The sequence below is a fragment of the Tamandua tetradactyla genome, chromosome 3, assembly GCF_023851605.1.
Source record: "Tamandua tetradactyla isolate mTamTet1 chromosome 3, mTamTet1.pri, whole genome shotgun sequence".
Classification (NCBI taxonomy): Eukaryota; Metazoa; Chordata; class Mammalia; order Pilosa; family Myrmecophagidae; genus Tamandua; species Tamandua tetradactyla.
In genome coordinates this window covers 99,208,306-99,230,242 of record NC_135329.1, presented here as the reverse complement: position 1 = coordinate 99,230,242, position 21,937 = coordinate 99,208,306, and the positions used below count along the sequence as shown (strand labels likewise).

Below are 21,937 nucleotides of genomic sequence, written 5' to 3'. Positions count from 1 at the left end.
CATACAATGGAATACTGTTCTGCATTAAAAAGGAATGATGCTCTGGTTTATATGACAACATGGGTGAAATTTGAAGACATTATGTTGGCAAAATAAGCCAGACACAAGAGGACAAATATTGTATGATCTCACTGATCTGAAATAATCAGACCAAGCAAATTCTTAGAATCAGTCTAGAATATGGTTACCAGAGGTTGAGGTTGTCGTAGGGAAGGGGAGTTAATGCATAAACTGTACAGAGTTTCTGTTTGAGATGAGGAAAGGTATTGGTAGTGGATGGTGGTAAGGCTATAATAACATTGTGAAACAGACATTTTTAAATGGAGATATACCAATGACCAATAAGCACATGTAGAAGTATGCAACATCATTAGACATTAGGGAAATGTAGATTAAATTCACAATGAGATAACACTGCATGGCCACTGTATTAGATAGGGTTCTCTAGAGAAATAGAATCAGCAAGAGATATCTGTAAATCTAAAATGTATAAAAGTGTCTCACACAACCATAGGGATCTAAGAGTCCAAGATCTTTTGTGGGACAGGCTACGAGCTGGCAGCTCCAATGAAGGTTCTCAACAAACACTCAGGAGAGGCTGACTGGATGAAGCAGAAAGAGTGATTGTCTCTTATGAATCCTCCTTAAAAGCCTTCTGATGATTGGATTAAGCATTGCAGAACATAATCCCCTTAGATGATTGCAAATGCAATTAGCTGTGCATGCCACCAACATGGTCATGATTTAAGTCCATGAAATGTCCTCACACAACAGACAAGGTGGTGCTTGTCTGACCAGACAACTGGGCACCACTACCTGGCCATGTTAACACATGAACCTGGCTAACACAATCCACCCCTTGTCAACTTGGGAGCTATACACATCACCTTAAACCATACTTAATCTCTAAATAGAAAACAATAACAGACACATCTTTTTCCTTACCTAACAATACTCAACGGTCCTGTGTACAACTGGAAATGCATCAAATCTCTCCAGAATAGGGTGCAAGTCCTTGGGTAATATTCACTCTTAAACTTGATATGCTACAAATTAAATACTATAACATGAACAAAACAGCTTATGTCATATGAAAATGGGGGATAAAATAAAGAAGAAAAAAAGATATTTTGATTTATGCATAAATACATAGATACTTACTACAAAGCAAGGAAGAATATTTATATCATTACAGTCCTCATTTCCAGACCTGATCACATGGTTGTAGTTCATATTTATTGCTATCTTCTTCTACTACTCATTCCATGTTCCCTTTACCATCAGCAAGCACCTCAGCTGGCTATGATTCTTTGCCTGGTGGGGTGACCCAAACCTTCATTCCTGAAGTTTCAGAGTCTTTGGTAGTCCTGCCTGGATTGGGTTGTTACAGTTTTCCATTGACTTTAATCACAGGGCATTGTAGTACTAAGAGATACCCTGGGGGATCGCCTATACTCCAGGAAAATTCTCTTTTTACCTCCATTGTGTTAGTTATAGTTCTATTTTCCCCTGATAGTCAGGGTCAATCACCCCTGTCAGTAACATAATCAGTAAAGTAATCCCCTTCTTGGCTTTTGATATGGAAGTATGAGTAGTCCAAAGTGACCAGCAGGTGGTACTCATAGGTTCTGGTTCAATGGAATCGTTACTATTTCTCTTGGTGGAAGCACTCTGCCTTCCGGAAATTAAACCAGTAGACCAGCAGAGCTCAAGGTTTCAGGCACAGAAAGCAAAAATTTTCCTAATGGATCACTAGAGGTAATACTAAGTGGTGTCATTCCCATTTCCATCCCATGATTCCTGGACCCATGAATCCTGGGTATTGGAGAAACAGCCCCATATAGTGGATGTTGATTCAGAGCATACACAGCCTCCTGGAGAATACAGCCCCAGCTCTGCAAGGAATTGCCACCTCGTTGGCACCATAATTGAGTTTCCTAAAGGCCATTCCACTGTTCTATGAACCCAGCTACCTCTGGATATTGGGGAACATAGTAAGACCAGAGTATTCTATGACCATGTGCCCATTCCCACACTTCATGCTGTGAAGTGTGTTCCTTGATCAGAAGCAATGCTGTGTGGAATACCATGATGATGAATGGGGCATTCTGTAGGTCCATAGATGGTAGTTTTGGCAGAAGCATTGCATGCAGGGAAAGCAAACCCGTATCCAGAGTATGTGTCTATTCCAGTTAGAACAAATCACTGCTCCTTCCAGGAAAGGAGTGCTCCAATATAATCAAACTGCAATCAGGTAGCCAGCTGGTCACTGCGGGGAATGTTGCATTTCAGGGACTGAGTGTGGGTTTCTGCTGCTGGCATATTGGGCACTCAGCAGTGGCTATAGCCAGGTCAGCCTTGGTGAGTAGAAGTCCATGTTGCTGAGCCCATGCATAACCTCCATCCCTACCACCATGACCACTTTGTCCATGAGCCTATTATGCAATGATAGGAATTGCTGGGGAAAAAGGCTGACTGGTATCCACAGAACAGATTATCTCCTCAACTTAATTATTAAAACCTTCCTCTGCTGAAGTCACCCTCTGGTGCACATTCCTATGGAACACAAATATCTTCATGTTCTTAGCCCACTCAGAAAAGTCTATCTGCATCCTCTTCCCCAGATCTTTGTCACCAGTCTCCCAGTCATGGTCTTTCCAAGTCCTTGACCATCGAGCCAAACCATTAGCAACAGTATAAAATTACTGTTGAGTCAGGATAAAATGAACTGGTATAAAAATGCACTTCTGGCCAGTTCTCCTTCCAAGCAAAATGAACAATCAGGCACTCTCTTGAAGTTCTGCCCACTGGGAGGATTTCCCCTCACTACTGTCCTTCAGGGACATCCCAGAGAGGGATTGTAGTGCTGCAGTCATCCATTTTCGGGTTGTACCTGCATATCGTGCAGAACCACCTGTAAACCAGGTCCCAATTTTTTCTTCTTCAGTCAACTCACTATAAGGAACTCCCCAAGAGGCCATAGATCTGCTCTGGGAAAAAGAAGGTAATGTGGCAGGAGTACAGACCATGGGCATTTGAGCCATTTCTCATGTAACTTACTTGTGCCTTCAAGACCAGCTCTGGCCCTATCTCATATATACCATTTCCATATTATGATGGAGTGCTGTTGTGCACACCTAACTTTATGGCTTGGTGGGTCAGACAACACTTAGCTCATGATAGGCAGCTCAGGTCTCATGGTAACTTGATGGCCCATGGTAAAGTGTTCAGTCTCCACTAAGCCCCAATAGCAGGACAAAAGGAGAGTAGTTATCTGCAGCAGATGGTAAGGCTTTGCTACAAAATCCTAAGGGTCTGCGTTGTGATTCTCCTATAGGGGCCTGCCAAAGGCTCCAAACAGCATCTCTATTTGCCACTGACACTTCCAGTACCATTGGATCTGCTGGATCATAAGGTCCAAGTGGCAGAGTAGCTTGTGCAGCAGACCTGTTGCAGAGCCTCCTCTTATTCAGGTCCGCATTCAAAATTAGCTGCTTTTCTGGTCACTCTATAAATGGACCAGAGTAGCACACCCAAATGAGGATTATGTTGTTGCCCAAATCCAAAGAGAGCAACTAGGCATTGTGCCTCTTTCTTGATTGTAGGATAGGTCAGATACAGCAACTTACTCTTCACCTTAGAAGGGACATCTCAACATGCTCCAAACCACAGGACACCTAGAAATTTCACTGAGGTGAAAGTCCTTTATATTTTTGTTGGATTTATTTCCCATCCTCTGACACTTAAATGTCTTACCAATAAGTCAAGATTAGTTGCTACTTCTTGCTCACTAGGTCTAATCAACATGACATCATCAATATAATGGACCAGTCTGATGTCTTTTGGAAGGGAAAAACAATCAAGTTCCCTGTGGAAAAGATTATAACATAGGGCTGGAGAGTTGATATACCCCTGAGGTAGGACAGTTATAGCATATTGCCAACCTTGCCAGCTGAAAGCCAACTATTTCTGGTGGTCCTTATTAACTACTGAGAAAAAAAAAAATTGCCGGTTCAATACCTGCATACCAGGTATGAGAGGATGTGTTGATTTGATCAAGCAATAATGCCACATCTGGAACAGCAGCTGCAATTGGAGTTACCACCTGGTTGAGTTTACGATAATCTGCTGTCATCCTCCAAGACCCATCTGTTTTTTGCACAGGCCAAATAGAAGAGGTGAATGAGGATGTGGTAGGACTCTTTATCCCTGCATCCTTCTATCCTTAAGAGTGGCACTAATCTCTGCAACCTCTCCAGGAATCCAATATTGCTTCTGATTTAATATTTTGCTAAGGAAGGGCAGTTCTAATGGTTTTGTTTTCCACTTGGTCTTTTGCACCATAATAGCCCTCACTGCATGAGTTAGAGAGGCAATGTGGGGATTCTGACAGTTGCTCAGTATGTCTATTGCAATTATGCATTTTGGAACTGAGGAAATAACTACAGATTGGGTCTGGGGACCCACTGGACCCACTGTGTGATGGACCTGAGGTAAGACTCCACTGATCACCTGATCTCCATAAGTCCCCACTCTGACTGATGGAACAAAGTAATGTTTTGGGTCCCCTGGAATTAATGTCACTTCTGAACCAGTGTCTAACAACCCCCCAAATATCTGATCATCTCCTTTTCCCCAATTCTGTTACCCTGGTAAAAGCCCATAGGTCTCTTTGAGGAAGGCTTGAAAAAAGATTATCGGTATATACTTGTGGCAGTGTAACAAGGTCCTTTCCCAAAGGGGCATCACCCTCATTCAAGGGGTGCTGACACTATAAACTCTCTCAAGTTTGGAAATTGATTAAGGGGCCATGACTCTGTTTTTGTAATTCAAGTTAGACTTCTGCTCACTGGCCTAGAACTCTTCTGCTTATGCAACTCAAACAAGAATTTAGTAGACTGCCTTTGTTGTACTTCTAGGTACCCATGATCTACTAGCCAATGTCATAAGTCTCTGTGAGTCAGATTATTTTGACTCCTGCTTTGAGTCTGCTGTCCATCATGATAGCCCCATCCACCTTGTCTTTGGCGATTAAGTGCTGCCACCTGGCTTCTGCCAAGTTGGGATTCAATCATCCCCATTGTGTTTAAGGATTCCAGCTCAGTGACAGCAGTTCCCACAGTAATATCTGACCTACAGAGAAGGACAGCTACAGAGCTCTTCAGGGATGATGGAGCTAGTCTCACAAATTTATTTCTCACAGTACTGATAAATGTGCATCCTCCAGACATTCCTGGGGTGTAAGAGCAGCCTTTCCATGACAAATCCACTCTAGCATTCCAATCTCTCTAAGCCTCTGGGTCCCCTCATCTACATTTTACCAGGGCAGTTCTGGCATTTCAAGTAATAACATTGGCCACCTTTTGATCCATGTTTCAGCCAACCATCCAAACAAACTATCAGTGCCTTTTCTAGCTCCTCAAACTATAACATTGAAAGCAGAATCTCTGCTTAGTGGAACCATATCAAGAAATTTAGCCTGATCCAGCTTGATATTCCTTCCACCATTATCCTACACCCTTAAAATTCATCCCCACATACATTCCCCTGATTTCTGATTACATGAATTGGAAAACTCATGCAGTTATTTTGGAGTATAGTGTACCTTTTCATGGGTGACACTTTGTATCTCACCTTTTGGGCCTGTTGGGACTTCAGTCTAGTTGTAGGTCTGGAAGAAATGAGGGATGGTGGGGGTGGATCATGAAAATAATTAGGAGGGTCTTCCAAGCCAATTGTTTCAGGGTATTCCTTTGCTGTTTCACCTAGTGAAACAGGATTAATCATTTAAGGCAGCGGACCAAGGGCTAGTTCCCCATGGGGTGTAATTATGTGCCTCAAAAGGCACCGAAGGATTAAGCCCTTCAGTTGGAGCTTGGGTGGCTAAGTCCTCAGGACTTGACTGGAGGTCCAGAAGCCATTTCCTTAAGGCAGACTGGAGGTGGGGCAGCTGTGACCTCAGGGCTGTTCATTACTGGGTTATCTAGAAAAGACTCAGCACAATGTCTCCACAGCCATCATTATCCATCCATATGTTGCCATCTATTTTTCAGGGTCCTACTCTTTTCCAATCAATGCTCTCACTTTAATGGAAGCCACCCAGCAAGGTTAAGATTTCAATTTACCTTGTAAAGTTGCTACTCTAACAGTGAGATTCTGAGTCTGCTTTTCAGAAATCTCAAGTCTGCAGCTACAGGAAATAAGATTTTCCTTCAGGGCACTCATAGAAACATTTACATCTGTCATACAGCAGATAAGCTTTTCATTTGAAGCCTTCAGCTCATCCCTTTCCCTCATCAATGTATCCAGTGTATCCAACAGCCAGCCAACATCCTTATACCTCCTAATTCTGCAAAACTCCGTAAAGATGTAAAACATTATCACCCAGAGCCTTGCTTCATGTAAGCATACAATTAACAGAATCAAATGGTGATATTTTGACTATTTGTCAGCTCGCCCCTTGGATTGTCAGTGTCATCCTGATTATGGGAAATCAGAGTCAGTAGTGCCTTTGAGTCTAGTCAGAGTAGAAAACCAATTGTAAAAACCCATTTTTAAGATTCTGTTTCTCAAGAACCACTGCTGGTACCCAGCTATATTATATATATATATATTGCATATATTATATTTTTGCTAGGGTTCTCTAGAGAAACAGAATCAGCAAGAGATATCTGTAAATATAAAATTTATTAAAATGTCTAATGTAACCACGGGGATGTAGAGTCCAAGGTCTGTAGGGCAGGCTGTGATCTGGCAGCTCCAATGAAAGTCCTCAATGAACTCACGGGAGAGGCTGGCTGGCTGAAGCAGAGTGATTGTCTTTTCTGAATCCTCCTTAACAGCCTTCTAGTGATTAGATTAAGCATCACTCATTGCAGAAGACATTCCCCTTAGCTAATTGCAAATGCAGTTAGCTATGGATGCAGCCAACAGGGTCATGATTTAAATCTGTGAAATGTCCTCACAACAATAGGCAGGCTAGCACTGCCTGACCAGACAACCAGGCACCACTGCCTGGCCAACCTGACACATGAACCTGACCATCATATCCACTAAAATGACTAAAATTTAAAAACACGAAATAACAAAAAAGTTAGCTGTTTTGACAATATCAGCTGTTAATAAGAATGTGGACAACTGGAATTCTCTTTCTTTGCTGCTGAGATTGTAAAATGGTATGAGTACTTTAGAAAATGATGGCAGTTTCTATATATTTAAATACATATGCCTGACAGCACAGTAATTCTTTTCCTACACATTTAAACAATAAATATAAACATATGTCCACAATAAAGATTTGTACAAAAATTTTTATGGCAGATTTATTCACAACAAATCTAACATTGTAGACAATTGAATTGTCCATTAAAAGGTAATGGATAAACAAAATGAGGCATATCTATACACTGGAATTCTACTCAACAATTTAAAAGGAACAGAATATTGATACACTCACGACGTGAATAAAACTCAAAGGAAGAAACCTCATGCAAAAAGTAATACGTGATGCATCATTTCATTTAGCTGAAGTTCTAAAACAGGTGTAAGTAATCTATGGTGAAAAAGAACCAGAAGTGTTTATCTTTTGAAAACCATTTGGAGTGGATACAAGGGAACATTTTGTGGAGATGTAAACATCCTCTGTTAGAGGGATGTGAATGAATTTGTCAGTAACCATCAAATTATATACTTAAAATGTGCATTTCACTGTATGTAATTATATCTCAATATTTTAAAAAGTGTTATTTTAAATGGTCTAAAAAATAAAAAGCAAGAGAAAATTCTTTCTTATTGGAATGATGAGTATAAGTGTACAAACAAGAGGTCATTTTGTTGAGCATTTATTTATTGGGTATGACTGATGCTCTTTTCATTTATCTTGTGTTAATGGAACAGTTACTTCAGTCTCCATTCATTCTCTACCACTGAGATAGACTATAAACTGGCTAAGCTTTCTCCATTTATTTGTTAAAGTGTTCTGGATAGTTTCTTTTACTTTTATTATTATTATTTTTTTTGTGTGGGGAGTGCATGGTCCAGGAATCGAACCCAGGTCTCCCACATGGAAGGCATTCTACCACTGAACCACTCATGCACCCTTCTGTATAGTTTCTTATACAACTGACCACTAAGTCACTCAAAAATTGGTGCACACATATTCTGGTTTATCAGAGAAAGCCTGTTATCTTTTCTATGTAAAGATAATCTAAATGTTTTCATTATTTATAGGTATCAAGAACACATTAAAAAACTTCAATAGCAAATGGAGATAGGAACCCTGCCATATTATCCATTTGGTACCTTATTGACATTCTATTTTATTTCTATTCCATCTATTGGGTTAAGCAGATATTTTCCTATCTACTTTAAGTGAAATCATGTGGCAAAAAGCAGCACATAAAATTGTCCAGTCTCATGGATTCTAAGGAAACACAGTGATACCAATGAGCACAGTCATTGGTATGTATTATAAGTCTGTGAATGGTTATTGTTGAGGTGCAAATAGAAAATCAAGGGATGATTTAGTAAAGCATTTCCCTGATGTCTGCATGCAGTGAAAAATCTATTGATTAATAACAGTGCCCTAAGAAGAGAGGGGCTTAATTAGAAAATAATGGCAATATAGCTTTAGAAAAGGAAATTGCTAAAAAGAGAGAAATCTGTAAAGGTATTACTATCATTAGCGTTTTGAAATAAGTACCTCTACATATAGGTAAAATCCATTACATATTGAGATTTTGTTTTCTTTACTAAAAAACCTCTATTATATCATTTTATTCTGAAAACTATAAGACATTTCATGTCATTACATGTACTACTGAAATTTTAATAATATTTAAATTTTATTTCATCTATCTATATATTTAGCATTAGATTAGTCTAATTTTGTTTTTAGCATATGGTTTTAGTTCTGATCCTTTGAAAAACTGTTTTAAATAAACCTATAATTTTATCATTTCAAATATTTAATTGTTTTACCTTAAAACTGTAGTACTCAATGAAAATGTGGCTATCCTGAATGGTGGATTGAATATTGAAAGAATGTACACCTTTTAATTTTATTTCTGGCTGTTTGCCCAGTTTCTTTGAAGGACTTGGTTTTATTCCTCAATGATGTCTACATGTAAAAAGAGACAGTGTCTAGTGGTTCAAAACATTTTGAGCAAGGTAATCAAACAGAGATGGAAAATTATCTGCTATCCCTGATGATATATTGCTGTGAATTCTAAAGGAACTTACCAAAGAACAAGACTTTATAATTAAATTACTATTTAATCTCAATTCTCTACTTCCTCATTCAGTTTAAATCAATAATGACAATAGGATTTCTCATGGTGGTCCACCAATTGAAGAGGAAAAAAAAAAGCCTTAATGAGAACAATATAAAAAAAGCGTTAATTGTTATATATTCACTTCTGTCATTAAATGTTTCATGGAATTAATTGTTTTGTTTCAGAAATATGAGATGACATCAGATACGTGGCTCTCTAAACAGGTACTAGTGGTCTTTGTTATATTTTCACAACTGTGATTGTCCATTTAACTCATTTAGTATGTGATAAGTTTCTCTAAAATGTTATTTCAGTAATGGGACTTTAAGGATTTGCTCTTTTTCACAAAGTGAGTCTTTTCCATTAAAATATTATTTATGATTTGGGCTCTCTATGATGTCATTTGTGAACAGGTTATTTTTGTTTTTATGAGATATAAATTGAAGAATAACTATATATTCTATATATATTCTATATATTTTATGAGATATGAATCTGAAGAATAACAGAGTTCATTTCCAGGATCTTTCAGATCAGTCAGCTTTTTTGTAGATGAAGGAGAAAAAGTTGTGGACCATCAAAATTAGAAACAATCATTGCTCAAATTGTCCATAAAATTCACCAAACTGCCCCATAAATTAGTCATGTGGAAATCGTAGAGATGAAGACTTTCTTCATCAGAAGATATATCTTAGCTCTCAAATATAGGTTGTGACACAAACGAGGCTGGAATCCAGATGGATATGATAGAATAACATAACCACATGTTTCTACAAATGGGCTTATATTGGACATTTCAGAGGGAAATATAAGCAGATTAACCAAATATGGCTGAATGCATTTTTATATTAACTCTATCATTGTCTTTTTTTTTCTTAATGGAAGAGTGTTTTGTTTGGTTTAGTTTGAATTTGATTTGCTTTGTTCTTCACAGCCCTCTTTAATTTTATGCTCTCTCCCACATAGTAGGTACATCTATGATTTCAATTACCACCCATTTATTGATATTTCTAAATTTATAGCCCAAGATACTTCTTGAGTTCTGAAACACTCAAATTAATTGTTGGCATCTCCTCCTAAATCTATTAAAGTAACAGCAAACTCCACAGGTTCAATCTGAACACATCCCTCTTCTCATCAGTCTTATTTTTTCTCCCCATGGTAGACATGACATCATTATCCATCCAGTTCTTTAAACTAGAAACCTAGTAGTCCTTCTCAAAGATTTTCTCATACTTATCTGCATATATAATGCATTGCCAAGTTCTTTGATTATAGTTCCACAGACTGTCAAATCATTTGACTTTCCTCCATTTCACAAACACTGTGCAGGTTAAACTGAAGGTACTGCAGTTCCTTCTTATCTGGTGAACCATGAAACCCTTGGGCACCTGCCAATCTGTTCTCCACACTGCGGGTCACGTGACCTTTTTGTTCTATGCATCTGATTGTCTCTATACACATCATCCTCATCCTACCAGCCCCCAACTTAAAATACTTTCATCTCTTCCTTCTGACCTCACATAAATACCAACATCTTTAATGTGGTCTTTAAGGGATTGAATTTAAAGTGTTTCTGTCTCAAAGTCATACCATTCTTTTTTTTTCCATTCATTTTTCTCCATTCCACCCACATTGTCCTTCATATAAACAGGACCTTGACATGTGCCATTTCTTTTGAATGGAATTTTCTTCATTACTTTCTTATTTGACACCTATTCATTTTAAAGATCTCAGCTCTTACCCGTATAAGACGACAGTTCCCTCAACCACCCTAACCACATTACATCCCTCTAATAAAATTAATACTGGTTACATTTTCAAAGTTTCTATTAAAATCATAAATTAGGATTCAGAATTTAGATAACATAATTCCAGAACAGCATGCATTATACTGATACATGTTAGACAATTATGAATGTCACTGGCAATAACAATAAAGCAAAATAGATTTAACAATCCAGGGCAATTCAGAATGTATTGATAATGTTTTTGCTTTTAGTCAATTAATTACTATCTCAGAGTCAAGTGTAATATTTTTGTACTACTTCTACAATATTTCCTATGATTATTTTACTAAGCTTTATGAAGACAGGAAGAATGTCCATCATTCCAAATTATAACCCAAATACCTAATATAGAGCCTAATATATCAGAAGATCTCCATAAATACTTGTTGAATGAATAAACAGAAAATTGTAAAAAGGATCCTAAATAGGCTAATTCCTTGTTTTTTTGAAGTATAGATGTACTTCTGTTTATATCTGTCTATTTATAAAGCCCCCTATATATTTATTTATATATTTACATATATGCAGATATTTTTTCATGTGAAAAATTAAATCTTAGTCAATATGCAAAATGAAATTGGAAAAATCTAGATATTGAAAATAAAAACAATGAAAAGCAATAATATAATGGATTTTGATACATTCTGAATTGCCTTACGTTATTAAACCTATTTTGCTAATATTTTTATTGCTGATGACATTGATAATTGTCTAACATACATCAACATAATGCTTGCTGTTCTGGGATTATGCCATCTAAATTTTAAATCCCAATTTATTAATGTTTAATAGAAACTTTTTTTAAAAAACAAAGCAGCCAGTTATCAATTATTCAGTTAGAAAATGCATTTGATAGTTTATCACAGTTGACATTTTCTCTAGAAGCAATAAGGGAATTTTATGAAATATTTAGAAATAGATGAAATTTAAAGACAAAGCCTGGTAGCAGTAATGAGATGAAGCATCTTACTAAGATGATAATTATAACATACTCACTTCCTGGCTAGTAGGAAGAACAGACAGAAGTGGCCATGCTTCAAGGGACTTGGAGTTGAGATAACTGGTATATAATAATTTTTAATAATGGATAGAATTTGTCTAATCATTGTCTGCTGTACCATAAGCACTGACTTGCTTTGGATCATGAAAGTGGACAGTGGGACTATCAGAACTTCCTTCATTTGATTGTAGGGAAGGGTCTGCATGGAACTCAATGTTTGTGGCCAGTTATTGCCTAGTGGTTAGAGTTTTAAGTCCAGCTATGCATTTGACATTGCAGCATTCATCAGCTTCTCATCAGAATCACTTATTAAGGCTCCAAAAGGGGAGGGTGTCAATGTAAAAGGGAGCATGCTCATATATCCTCATGCCATAAGAAAGCAAATTATTTTTGAACAAGGAGGGAGAATGGTGAGTTAGTCAGGAGTCAATAGGTTGGTGTTAATGTAGTGAATAGAATGATTTATCATAAATGCCTTTGCCCATTACATGCATGAATTTATACATTCAGCAAACCTATGCCAAATGCTATTGTGTCCTAGGCAATTGGGGCTGAAGGTAAAATTACAAACTTAGTTTAATGACTAATTTCTTAGTGAAGGAGGTCAACAAGATAATAGATCAATGTGAAAAGGTGTGATGAAAGCCATGCTTGAGGTGAATTAAAGGCAATGTCAAAGTCTCTAAGGAAAGATATCCTAATGAGGGGAGATTCCCTAACTAGGGAAAAACAGATTCTGTCCCTTGAATTAGAAGTTTAAAAAGAAATGAGTAGGATTTAGCACAAAAAGAAAGAAAGTAAATCTATTCCAGACAGAAGAAGCACCGTATGAAAAGGTAAAGAGAAATATTCCAGAAGGACAAGAGTTGTAACCAACAGAATTATGACTCTCTCATGGAGGAAAGATGTGATTCACTTAATCATTGTCATTACCTATTATATGCCCAGTAATGCAATTATCCTGCCTTTGTATTACATATTTCTTCAGAGTTTTAATTTTATTACATATGTCATTTTATATTTTCACAAGTGCCAACAAGGTAGACAAGGAAAATATTAGCTTTATATTACTATCAAAGATGTTCTTACTCATGAAGTTAGAATAAGACTCTATTGGGTATTAAAATAGTTATCTGTTCAACATACTCTTTCACTCCATGAATAATCACTGAGTACAATCTATGTGACTGTAACTGTGCTAAGTGTTGAAGATACAACATGAAGAAAACCAGCTTCCTTTCTCATGGAGCTTCCATTCTAAAGGAAGACTACATATATGCATACATACATACATACATGAAAGCAAGAATGCATAGAGAAAATATAATATATAATAAAATGGAATAAACACAAGTAGAAGATAAAAGGGCATGATGAATGGCAGGCAGTTAGGTTCTGGGTTTTCTGATCATGCTTTAAGAAATACCTAACTCATTGGTGAGGTAATATTGGAGAAGAGACATGAAGGAGGTAAGAGAAAGAGGCAGGCAAAGAGAATAAGAAGTTTCAAGGCCCTGGGGCAAGAGTATGTAGGAGCATAGAGAGGAGACAGAAAAATGGAAGAACATGGGATGAGGAAGATATTGGAGGACATGACCTTCAAAAAAGACCTTGGAGGCTATTTTAAAGACCTACAGAAGAAATAATATAAAAACCTCTCTTTTATACCATATGTATAATTAGTCTTACTAATCCAACAGAAAAGGACTCAGTTTTGGTCAGGTAAATCCATTTTCTTTTGCTTCTCCTGAAGCAAGATAAAGCAATATATAGATATATATGGCTTCCATCACTTAATTTTCAAAAGTAATTCTATTTTTGAATTCAATTAATGTACTACTAGATTTTCACTAAAACACACTGAACTGGAATTTACAGTTGAGAGTAGGTGAGCATTTGTGTAGGTGTATGTGTGTGGGGGGAATGAACAGTAGGGATGGGAAATTGGATTAAAAGATCTCTATCAATCCCTTCCAATGTTGTAGCTTTGTGGTTTTTGTATTTTTGATATATTTTCATAGACATCATCAGAAATTTATATTAAGTAATTAGAGCTGCTGAGTGAGATTTCAGCACATTAAATATTTAATGTAATAGAACTTTATAATTTTGTTAAAATTTTGCTTTGATAAACTAGAACAGATGTTCACATTTTACTTATTTGTGAATAAAATGCTGCTAAATACAATCTTAAGTAAAATATGGAAGTTTTTGTTGAACCAATTTTCAAATGTGTTTTAGGTTAACTGTTAGTCATACCTATTCGAAGTGCAAGAATCTACCCTATCCTTCCTGCTACTCAAACATGCACATGCACACAATTTATCTTATGTTCACTTTAAAAAATACTAAATATCTTCTAATTATTCTTAAATAATTAGAATATATTTCTAAATAAATTCTCAATCAGTAATTAGCATGATCCATTTATAGATTAATAATAGTTGCCAGCAAAAGTTTCAAATGCTATTTTGTGATGATTATATGCACTTCTGTGTTGTAGAATGAGGAGCCTGTGTTTTCCAGAGATGGCAGTAAGTTCTTTATGACAGTTCCTGTTAAGCAAGGGGGCCGTGGAGAATTTCACCATATAGCTATGTTCCTAGTCCAGGTAAGTAGTAGTATTTTCCATGGTTTGCTCTTGTTCCATTATTCTCTAAAAGCCTGATTCTGAAGTATTGTCAACCTATAGTCAATGCCTGTAAAGCCCAGCCAAATGTCCTACATAGTCAACTTCACACATGGGATCCAGCAAGACTCGTTTTAAGAAGAGGATCCCTGTTTGCAGCCATGGATTTAGGTGTACCTCTCTCTTTGTTTCCTGCCTGCTAAGACAAATACCATATAATGGGTTGGCTTAATAATGGGATTTTATTGGCTCACAGTTTTGAGACTTAGAGAAGTTCCAAATTGAGGCATCAGCAAGGTGATGCTTCTCCCCAAAGACTGTGATATTCTGAGACTGGTCACCAGAGACCATTGGTCTGTCGTTTTGCCAGCATGTGGCAATGCACATGCGATGTCCTCTCCTTTCTCTTCCAGGTTCCTTTGACTTCCAGCTTCAACTCCTCTCTGATGACTTTTTTCCCTGTGGAATTCTCTATAAGGCCTCTCGTATAGGATTAAGACCCATCCTGATTCAGTTTGCCACACCTTAACTAAAAATAACTTCTTCAATAGGTCCTATTTACAGTGGGTCCAAATTCACAGACGTGGATTAAGATTAAGACCTTTTTTTTTCCTGAGGTGCCTAATTGAACCTACCATACTCTCCCATTAAGTAACCTTAATACTCAATGAGATTGAAAGAACCACACACATGTGCTATGAATTGAGACCCCTGGTATATGTATAAATGAAAACTGCTGACCTCTGCTTTCAAGGATCTGAGGACAAATCTTTTGGAGACATTTATTTTTCACTCCATCAAATATCTATTATTTATTTTTTAGAAATTATATTTTAAATATTTGGGGCAACCTAAATGCTCATCAAAAATTGAATGGTCACATAGATTATGCACAGATTTGTACAAATACAATGTATTACAGTGCAGATTTTGTGCATATGAAATACAGTGCAGATTTGCATGTATATGAATGTCCTTATTTTTATTAGAAAGGCTCAGTTTTCCTTCAAACTTCAAAAGAATCTTGTAATTTTTTTTTTTTTTTTTTTTTTTTTTTTTAAAGAGAGAGGGAGGAAAGGAAGGAAAGACAGAGAAGGAAGGAAGGGAGGAAGAAAGGGAAACATTTTTAAACATTTTCTTGTTTTATTATATTTTGTTTGTTTGTTTGTTTGTTACATGGGCTGGGGCCGGGAATCGAACCGGGGTCCTCCGGCACGGCAGGCAAGCACTCTTGCCCGCTGAGCCACCGCGGCCCGCCCAGAATCTTGTAATTTTTATTCAGTTATTTTAAAGACCAATGAACTCATAATAAGTGGTTTACATATGACAAGGTTGAGGAGTTAATTTGAATTTAATTTCCCAATGACAAATACTTAGGAGGAAAATGGAATTGCTTCAAAATCAAGTAAACAAGCTTCCTGGTCTCAAAAAACAATTGTGGTTAAATTGAAATATAATGGGAGAATCTTACAAAAAAAAAATCAAGAGTCAATTTCATACTCAGAAAATTCAGAGTAAATTTAAATCTGGTTATAGACCCCGATCTGGCTAATTTTGTTTTTAGAACCTTCAAAGTCATGTGCATCTTCTCATACTTTTACCTTATCTACATGTATGTTTCTATTGGGAAGCTCAATGCTTTGAATCCTCAAAATCTTGTTTCAATGGTGCATAACCTAACACTCATCCAATATCTGTGCTGTTAAAATAATGGGTAATGGTTTTAACTTTAATTTTGATCATGGAAGAAATAAATAGTTTGAAACACCTATAATTTCCACAGTATACAGATTTTTTTCATGATGCATTATTTTTAAGGTGGAAAATCAGATTATAGACTATATAATTACATTTATATTTATAATAATTATATGTATATAATATTATAATATGATCTTTATGTTCTCAATAAATGTATATGTTATATGTGAATAGAACTTTTGAAAATTCCATATGAAGCTATAAAAATGATTATATAATATGGGTTGGGAAGTTGGGATTAAGGAAACCTTTTGAGTTTTTGTTTGTGAACTGGAGGAAGGTTCATTAGTGAATTACTTAACCTGATTGACTTTTGCTAGTTAAGAACAAACTTAGTTATCAGAAATTCTAAGTCAATATTTGGCCAAAAAAATCACACTTTCCAAATGTTAGGATTGACTGAGGCATTTTGTTGCGCTTTTAATTCCCAGTATGTTATTTTCAAGAAGCTGTGTACAAACCCTGGTGATCAAAGTTTCTACATATTATACATTAAGTACATCTTTATATATGCAATTCCAAGAAGAAGACAATCTATTCCACAAAACAGGAAGAGAAACATCTTTTAAAAAGTGTTTTGTTGGCGATGATGTTGACATTTGGGAACTAAGGTATTTTTGCACCTGAAAAGTACCTTCATAAGCCTTTTGAAGAAATACCTTTTGTCCCCCAATCTAACCAGCCTATATGCAGTACAATCTGTTGTTTCTGAAATGTTCAGAAGAGCAACTTCATAGAACAAATGTGTTTACTTTCCTCCCTTCCATATGGAAATTTTAACAAAGTTTTCATGAAGTAAAGAACACTTATATCTATTCTGGTTGAAGCTTAGGGAATTCTGGATTTGCATCACTGAGAATTGCATATGATTATGCATATTTTGGCAATGTGGCTAAAATTAATCTACTTTGTTAAAAAATGAGAGGTTAGCACTTAGGTAAATACGATTTTTACTTAGGTATGCACACACACACACACACACACACACACACACACACACTATTTTAATAAGTAGTTTGAATCTCCCTGCCTCAATTAATAATATCTAACAAAAATGCTGAATCTGTTACTTATAAAACATTTCTATATATACTATAGAAAAATTGGAAAATTCTAAAATGAATACATTGAATAAGGGAGTGAGAAAAATACACCACAATCTCATCATCTAACACCTTCATCCTGTTAATCAATCAGTGTATATGTTCCCAGTTTCTTTTTACACTGAAAAAATTTTTCAGGCAGGCCACAGTGGCTCAGCAGGCAGAATTCTCGCCTGTCACGAGGAGACCCAGGTTCAATTCCCGGTGCCTGCCCATGCCAAAAGAAAAAAACAGCAAAAAACACTTTTCATTAATAGATTGTGATAAAAGTATCCCTACACACATATAATATTCATAAATATTTGCAATATTTTGAGCATTTTCCCATTATTTAATAATATTTTAATATTATTCCTAAATGTGATTTTAATAGCTGTTCAACAGTCCATCTAGTAGATACTCTTTATTGTGTTTACATGATTCAATTTTATTTCTCATTAAAATTATTTCTATCTTTATATTAGAAATGATTGCAAGTCAAACATTCTTATAAATGCATACTTGTTTCTATTTCTGATTTTCCCATAAGAATACAGTTCTAGATGTGAAAAGATACCTAGGCAAAGCATATGTATATTTATGTATATCTTTAGGTTTTTGATATATAGGGCCAAACTGGTTCTCGAAAACAGTATAATAATTTGCAGTACATGCCAACATGGATTACTTTTTACACTTCCTTCATTCCCCTGCCATGCTAGAGTAGTGCAGTTAAAACTGACATGCTTAGAAAGTAGGAAATGACATTGTGGTGATTTGGATCTGTATGTACCCAAAAAAGCATGCTCTTAAACTGAATCCATTCCTATGAATGGGAAAAGATTGTGAGCAGGACCTTTTGATGAGGGTACTTCAGTCAAGGTGTGCCCAATTCAATCAGGATGGGACTTAATCCTATGACTGGAGTCCTTTAAAAGCAGAATGAAATGCAGACACAGAGGCAGAGATAGCCAAGGAAAGCAAGAAGCTGAAGGTCAACGGAAACTGGAAGAGAAGGGAGAGGCCGGGAGAGGCCACCATGTGCATTGCCATATGGCAGCCAGCCCCAGAACATCATTCAGGAATAAAGCATTACCTTGATGAGGCCTTGCTTTGTACATTTTCCTAGCCTCAAAATTGTAAACCATGAAATTCCCCTTGTTTAAGCCAACCCATTGCATGGTGTTTACTTGAGCAGCCAAGGGAATGAAAACAGTTATGAACCTGATGCCTGGCAATCCGTACTCAAGAATGCCACCTTTGTGTTACTTGACACTTAGCTATATCTCAGAGCTCCACAATTCAGGGAGAATAGAATAATATCCTTACTAATTTAAATTAATAATTTTTGTAAACACCTTGCCCTCTTACACAATTAGTGGGTAGATAAAAAACACTGATTAAAGAGCAAGCTATAAAATTAGTCCTTGCAGGCTATTTTCATTATGGAGAGTGATGGTTTCATTACAAATATTTTAGGACTTTATTTTTCTCATTTATAAAGGCAATGCTCATTAAAGCTCCTCCCCTTCCAAAATAGAAGAATGTCTCATTTCCCTCCAGTTTTCGCCTTTAAATAAATAAGTATAATTTAATGGAAATCCTTGTATTATATCCTGTTTTTTTTAAAAGAAACATAATTATATCATGAACATTTTTCCACAATGCCAAATAATCTTGAAAAATATTTAGAAGGTTGATATTTAGTTGCCTTATGTACATAGTTAACCATTATTTTTCAGTATTTAATTTAGTGATAATTTGTTATAATCATATTAATGTTCTCAAGTATTTATTAGCAGAATTGGAATTTTAGAATCAGAAGTAAAATATTTCCAGGGCCTTATATATATTGCCAAATTACTTTCATTTTGAATATGTGAAAATAGAATTCATGAGTTTTCTGTACTTCCATATATTCCATTAAAGATAATATTTTAAAACAGCATTTATCTGGGAATTTATATAGCTAAAATAACCTTCTGAGTATGCAGTATGCAGCATTAATTTCAGTTTATATACTTCTTGAAGCAAGCAGTAATATAAAATTTATTTTATCTCAAACCATTAAGCTTTTGATCACTTCACATATATACATATATATATATTTTTAATTAGCATTCCTTAGGTAGACTTCTAACTCTAAATTCCTGTCTCTGGAACTATAACATCCTGCTCATTCAGGAAGGAAATTAAGGAAAGGGTTTTTGTCAAAGCATAGTCACTTTTCTCTCTCTAATGTGGGGTAAGCAGAGTTTCACTCATGGCAAGTGGTTCAGATTTATGAACATAAGCTATTGCCCTATTACCTAGCCAAATGGTGTTAAATGAAAAATTATATGTTGGTGAATCCTTTCACTTTCTCTTCTAACCAATAGAAAGTTTTACTCACAAGAGCTGATTTCACTTGGAACCATTTTAAATGCCGTTATTCATTATAAATACTGTAGAAAATAGCATGCCCCCAATCCACAATTCTATCACCTAATCAACCCAATAAAAATTTTTCATTAAATTTCACTGCTGCATCTGATTAGGACATTGTCTGAAAACAATTAGCTTACCTCGTATGATGAATAGATAGTAAATTAAGCATGCTTTTTATAAGAACCAGAGCATTTCCCTTATTTAGAAGGTGTAAAAGTGGAACATAATTTAATATGAGAAATTTTAATGAATACTGTATAATCAGGTAAAAAGCACACATGTCATTAAACTTTTACTGATACCAATGAGTTTGTAATTTATAAATAGAAATATAGAATTAATATTCAACATCCTTGAATACAAAAAATAAAACCTGTACGGATTCAAGGAGTGATATCTGATGACTGAAGTACCAAATATAGCTATTCTATTTTCTTCCTAGAATTTCAGTCTTCTTTTGATAATGAATAAAATCATAGGATTTATTACTTTTTATTCTAAAAATAAAATTGAAATACATGTTCATTTTAAAGTATATTGCCATGATGCCCTTGCCAAAAGTCCACTATGATTTATATTTGTAATTTAGTGGAATTCTATTGTAACGAGTTTAAATATAAAGAGAATGGGTTCATGCAAAGAAATAATTGTTCAGGAGTAAAAATGATTATTCTTTCCTGCTGTTTTAAATTCCTTCTCCTCTGGTTTTATGCCTGCTGAAGGTGACTGGAAAACTGCCTGAGATATAGGCGCCCCCACGTGAAGACAGCCAAGTCCCATGATAATTATTTTTAACCTATTGTATATTTGGCCACTATATTTTTATTGTTGTGGGATTGTTACCTAGAGTCCAATTCAAATTTAACATGCTCGCTGCTGTGAGATAATTTGACATCTATTACTGGAGAATATGTTAAGGGTCTTTTAGCTGTAAATTACATTCTGTGTTATTATATTTGAAGTGAAGGTTCAGCTTATTCCTAGCCCAAATTTTCCCTAAAGCAAGTCCGACAATTATAGATGTTTTGAAGTAAAATCCAAAGGTTGTAAGGTTGTTATTGTGGCTTCCAAGTAGAGGTCTGGTGGTCCAACACTTAGAAGCATCATACTTTGACACTAGATTGATTGTAAAAATGAATTTTATATAATTTTTATTCTTTATACACTGTGTCAAGCACTGGTCAAAGCAGTGTTTTTTGTTTTTTTGTTTATTTTTTTTTTTTTACTTTAAGCACTTTTAATGTGGTCCGTAAAACCTACATAAACACATAACACATACCACACACACAAAATCAATTTCTCTGATAAAGAAAATAACCAACCTAGGAATTTGAGAAACAAATGCATCTCCAGATATTTACAAACACTGAGTCAAGTTTTTTTTTTTAATGTTTTGAGATTTTTTTTCCATCTTGACATTGGGCACCAGGGATGCAATAAAATCTTGAGTCTTCCCTGGTTCTTTAAAAGCAGGGCCTGGAAATGAGTGGGGGAGTCATCCACTGGGACAGTGTCTTATGAGGATTTGGCAATCAAATATCTGACTTCAGAACTCCTTGCCTATCTTTGGGTTGAGCCTGTCTCACATCTCAGAAATTTTAATATTACTCAGTTAATGGATCATATTTCCAAAAGTCAATGTAAGGAAATTAAAAGTCAGAAACAACAATTACAACTTTTAAAAAGCCATACATTTGGGAATAAAAATACGAATTCTCATTATTCAGAGATTTAAGAAGAAATCATAATGATGTTAGTAAATACTTAGAACTAAAAGAACATTCAAACATGAAGGAAATAGAAAACAATAACTATGGGGAAATGCATGACTTGTAATTATACATATAATATATAATCATATATATATTTAATATTATATTACAAATATAAATTAATGAATATCCCATATGTGAATTTAGGAAAATAACAAAAAACAATAAAAATCTAGAAGGATAGAAATGAGAAAAGAATGCACA

The 21,937-nt window shown here is 35.6% G+C and overlaps 1 protein-coding gene across 1 annotated transcript in view; it reads left to right on the top strand.

Annotated features, from left to right (window-relative positions):
* The window catches only part of DPP10 (dipeptidyl peptidase like 10), a 696,759-nt gene that overhangs the window by 589,528 nt on the left and 85,294 nt on the right, over positions 1 to 21,937 (top strand). Inside the window, exons 12-13 of the mRNA XM_077151923.1 lie at positions 9,458 to 9,496; positions 14,566 to 14,673. Of these exons, the coding sequence (XP_077008038.1) occupies positions 9,458 to 9,496; positions 14,566 to 14,673 (147 nt within the window). The remainder of the gene's footprint in view (positions 1 to 9,457; positions 9,497 to 14,565; positions 14,674 to 21,937) is intronic.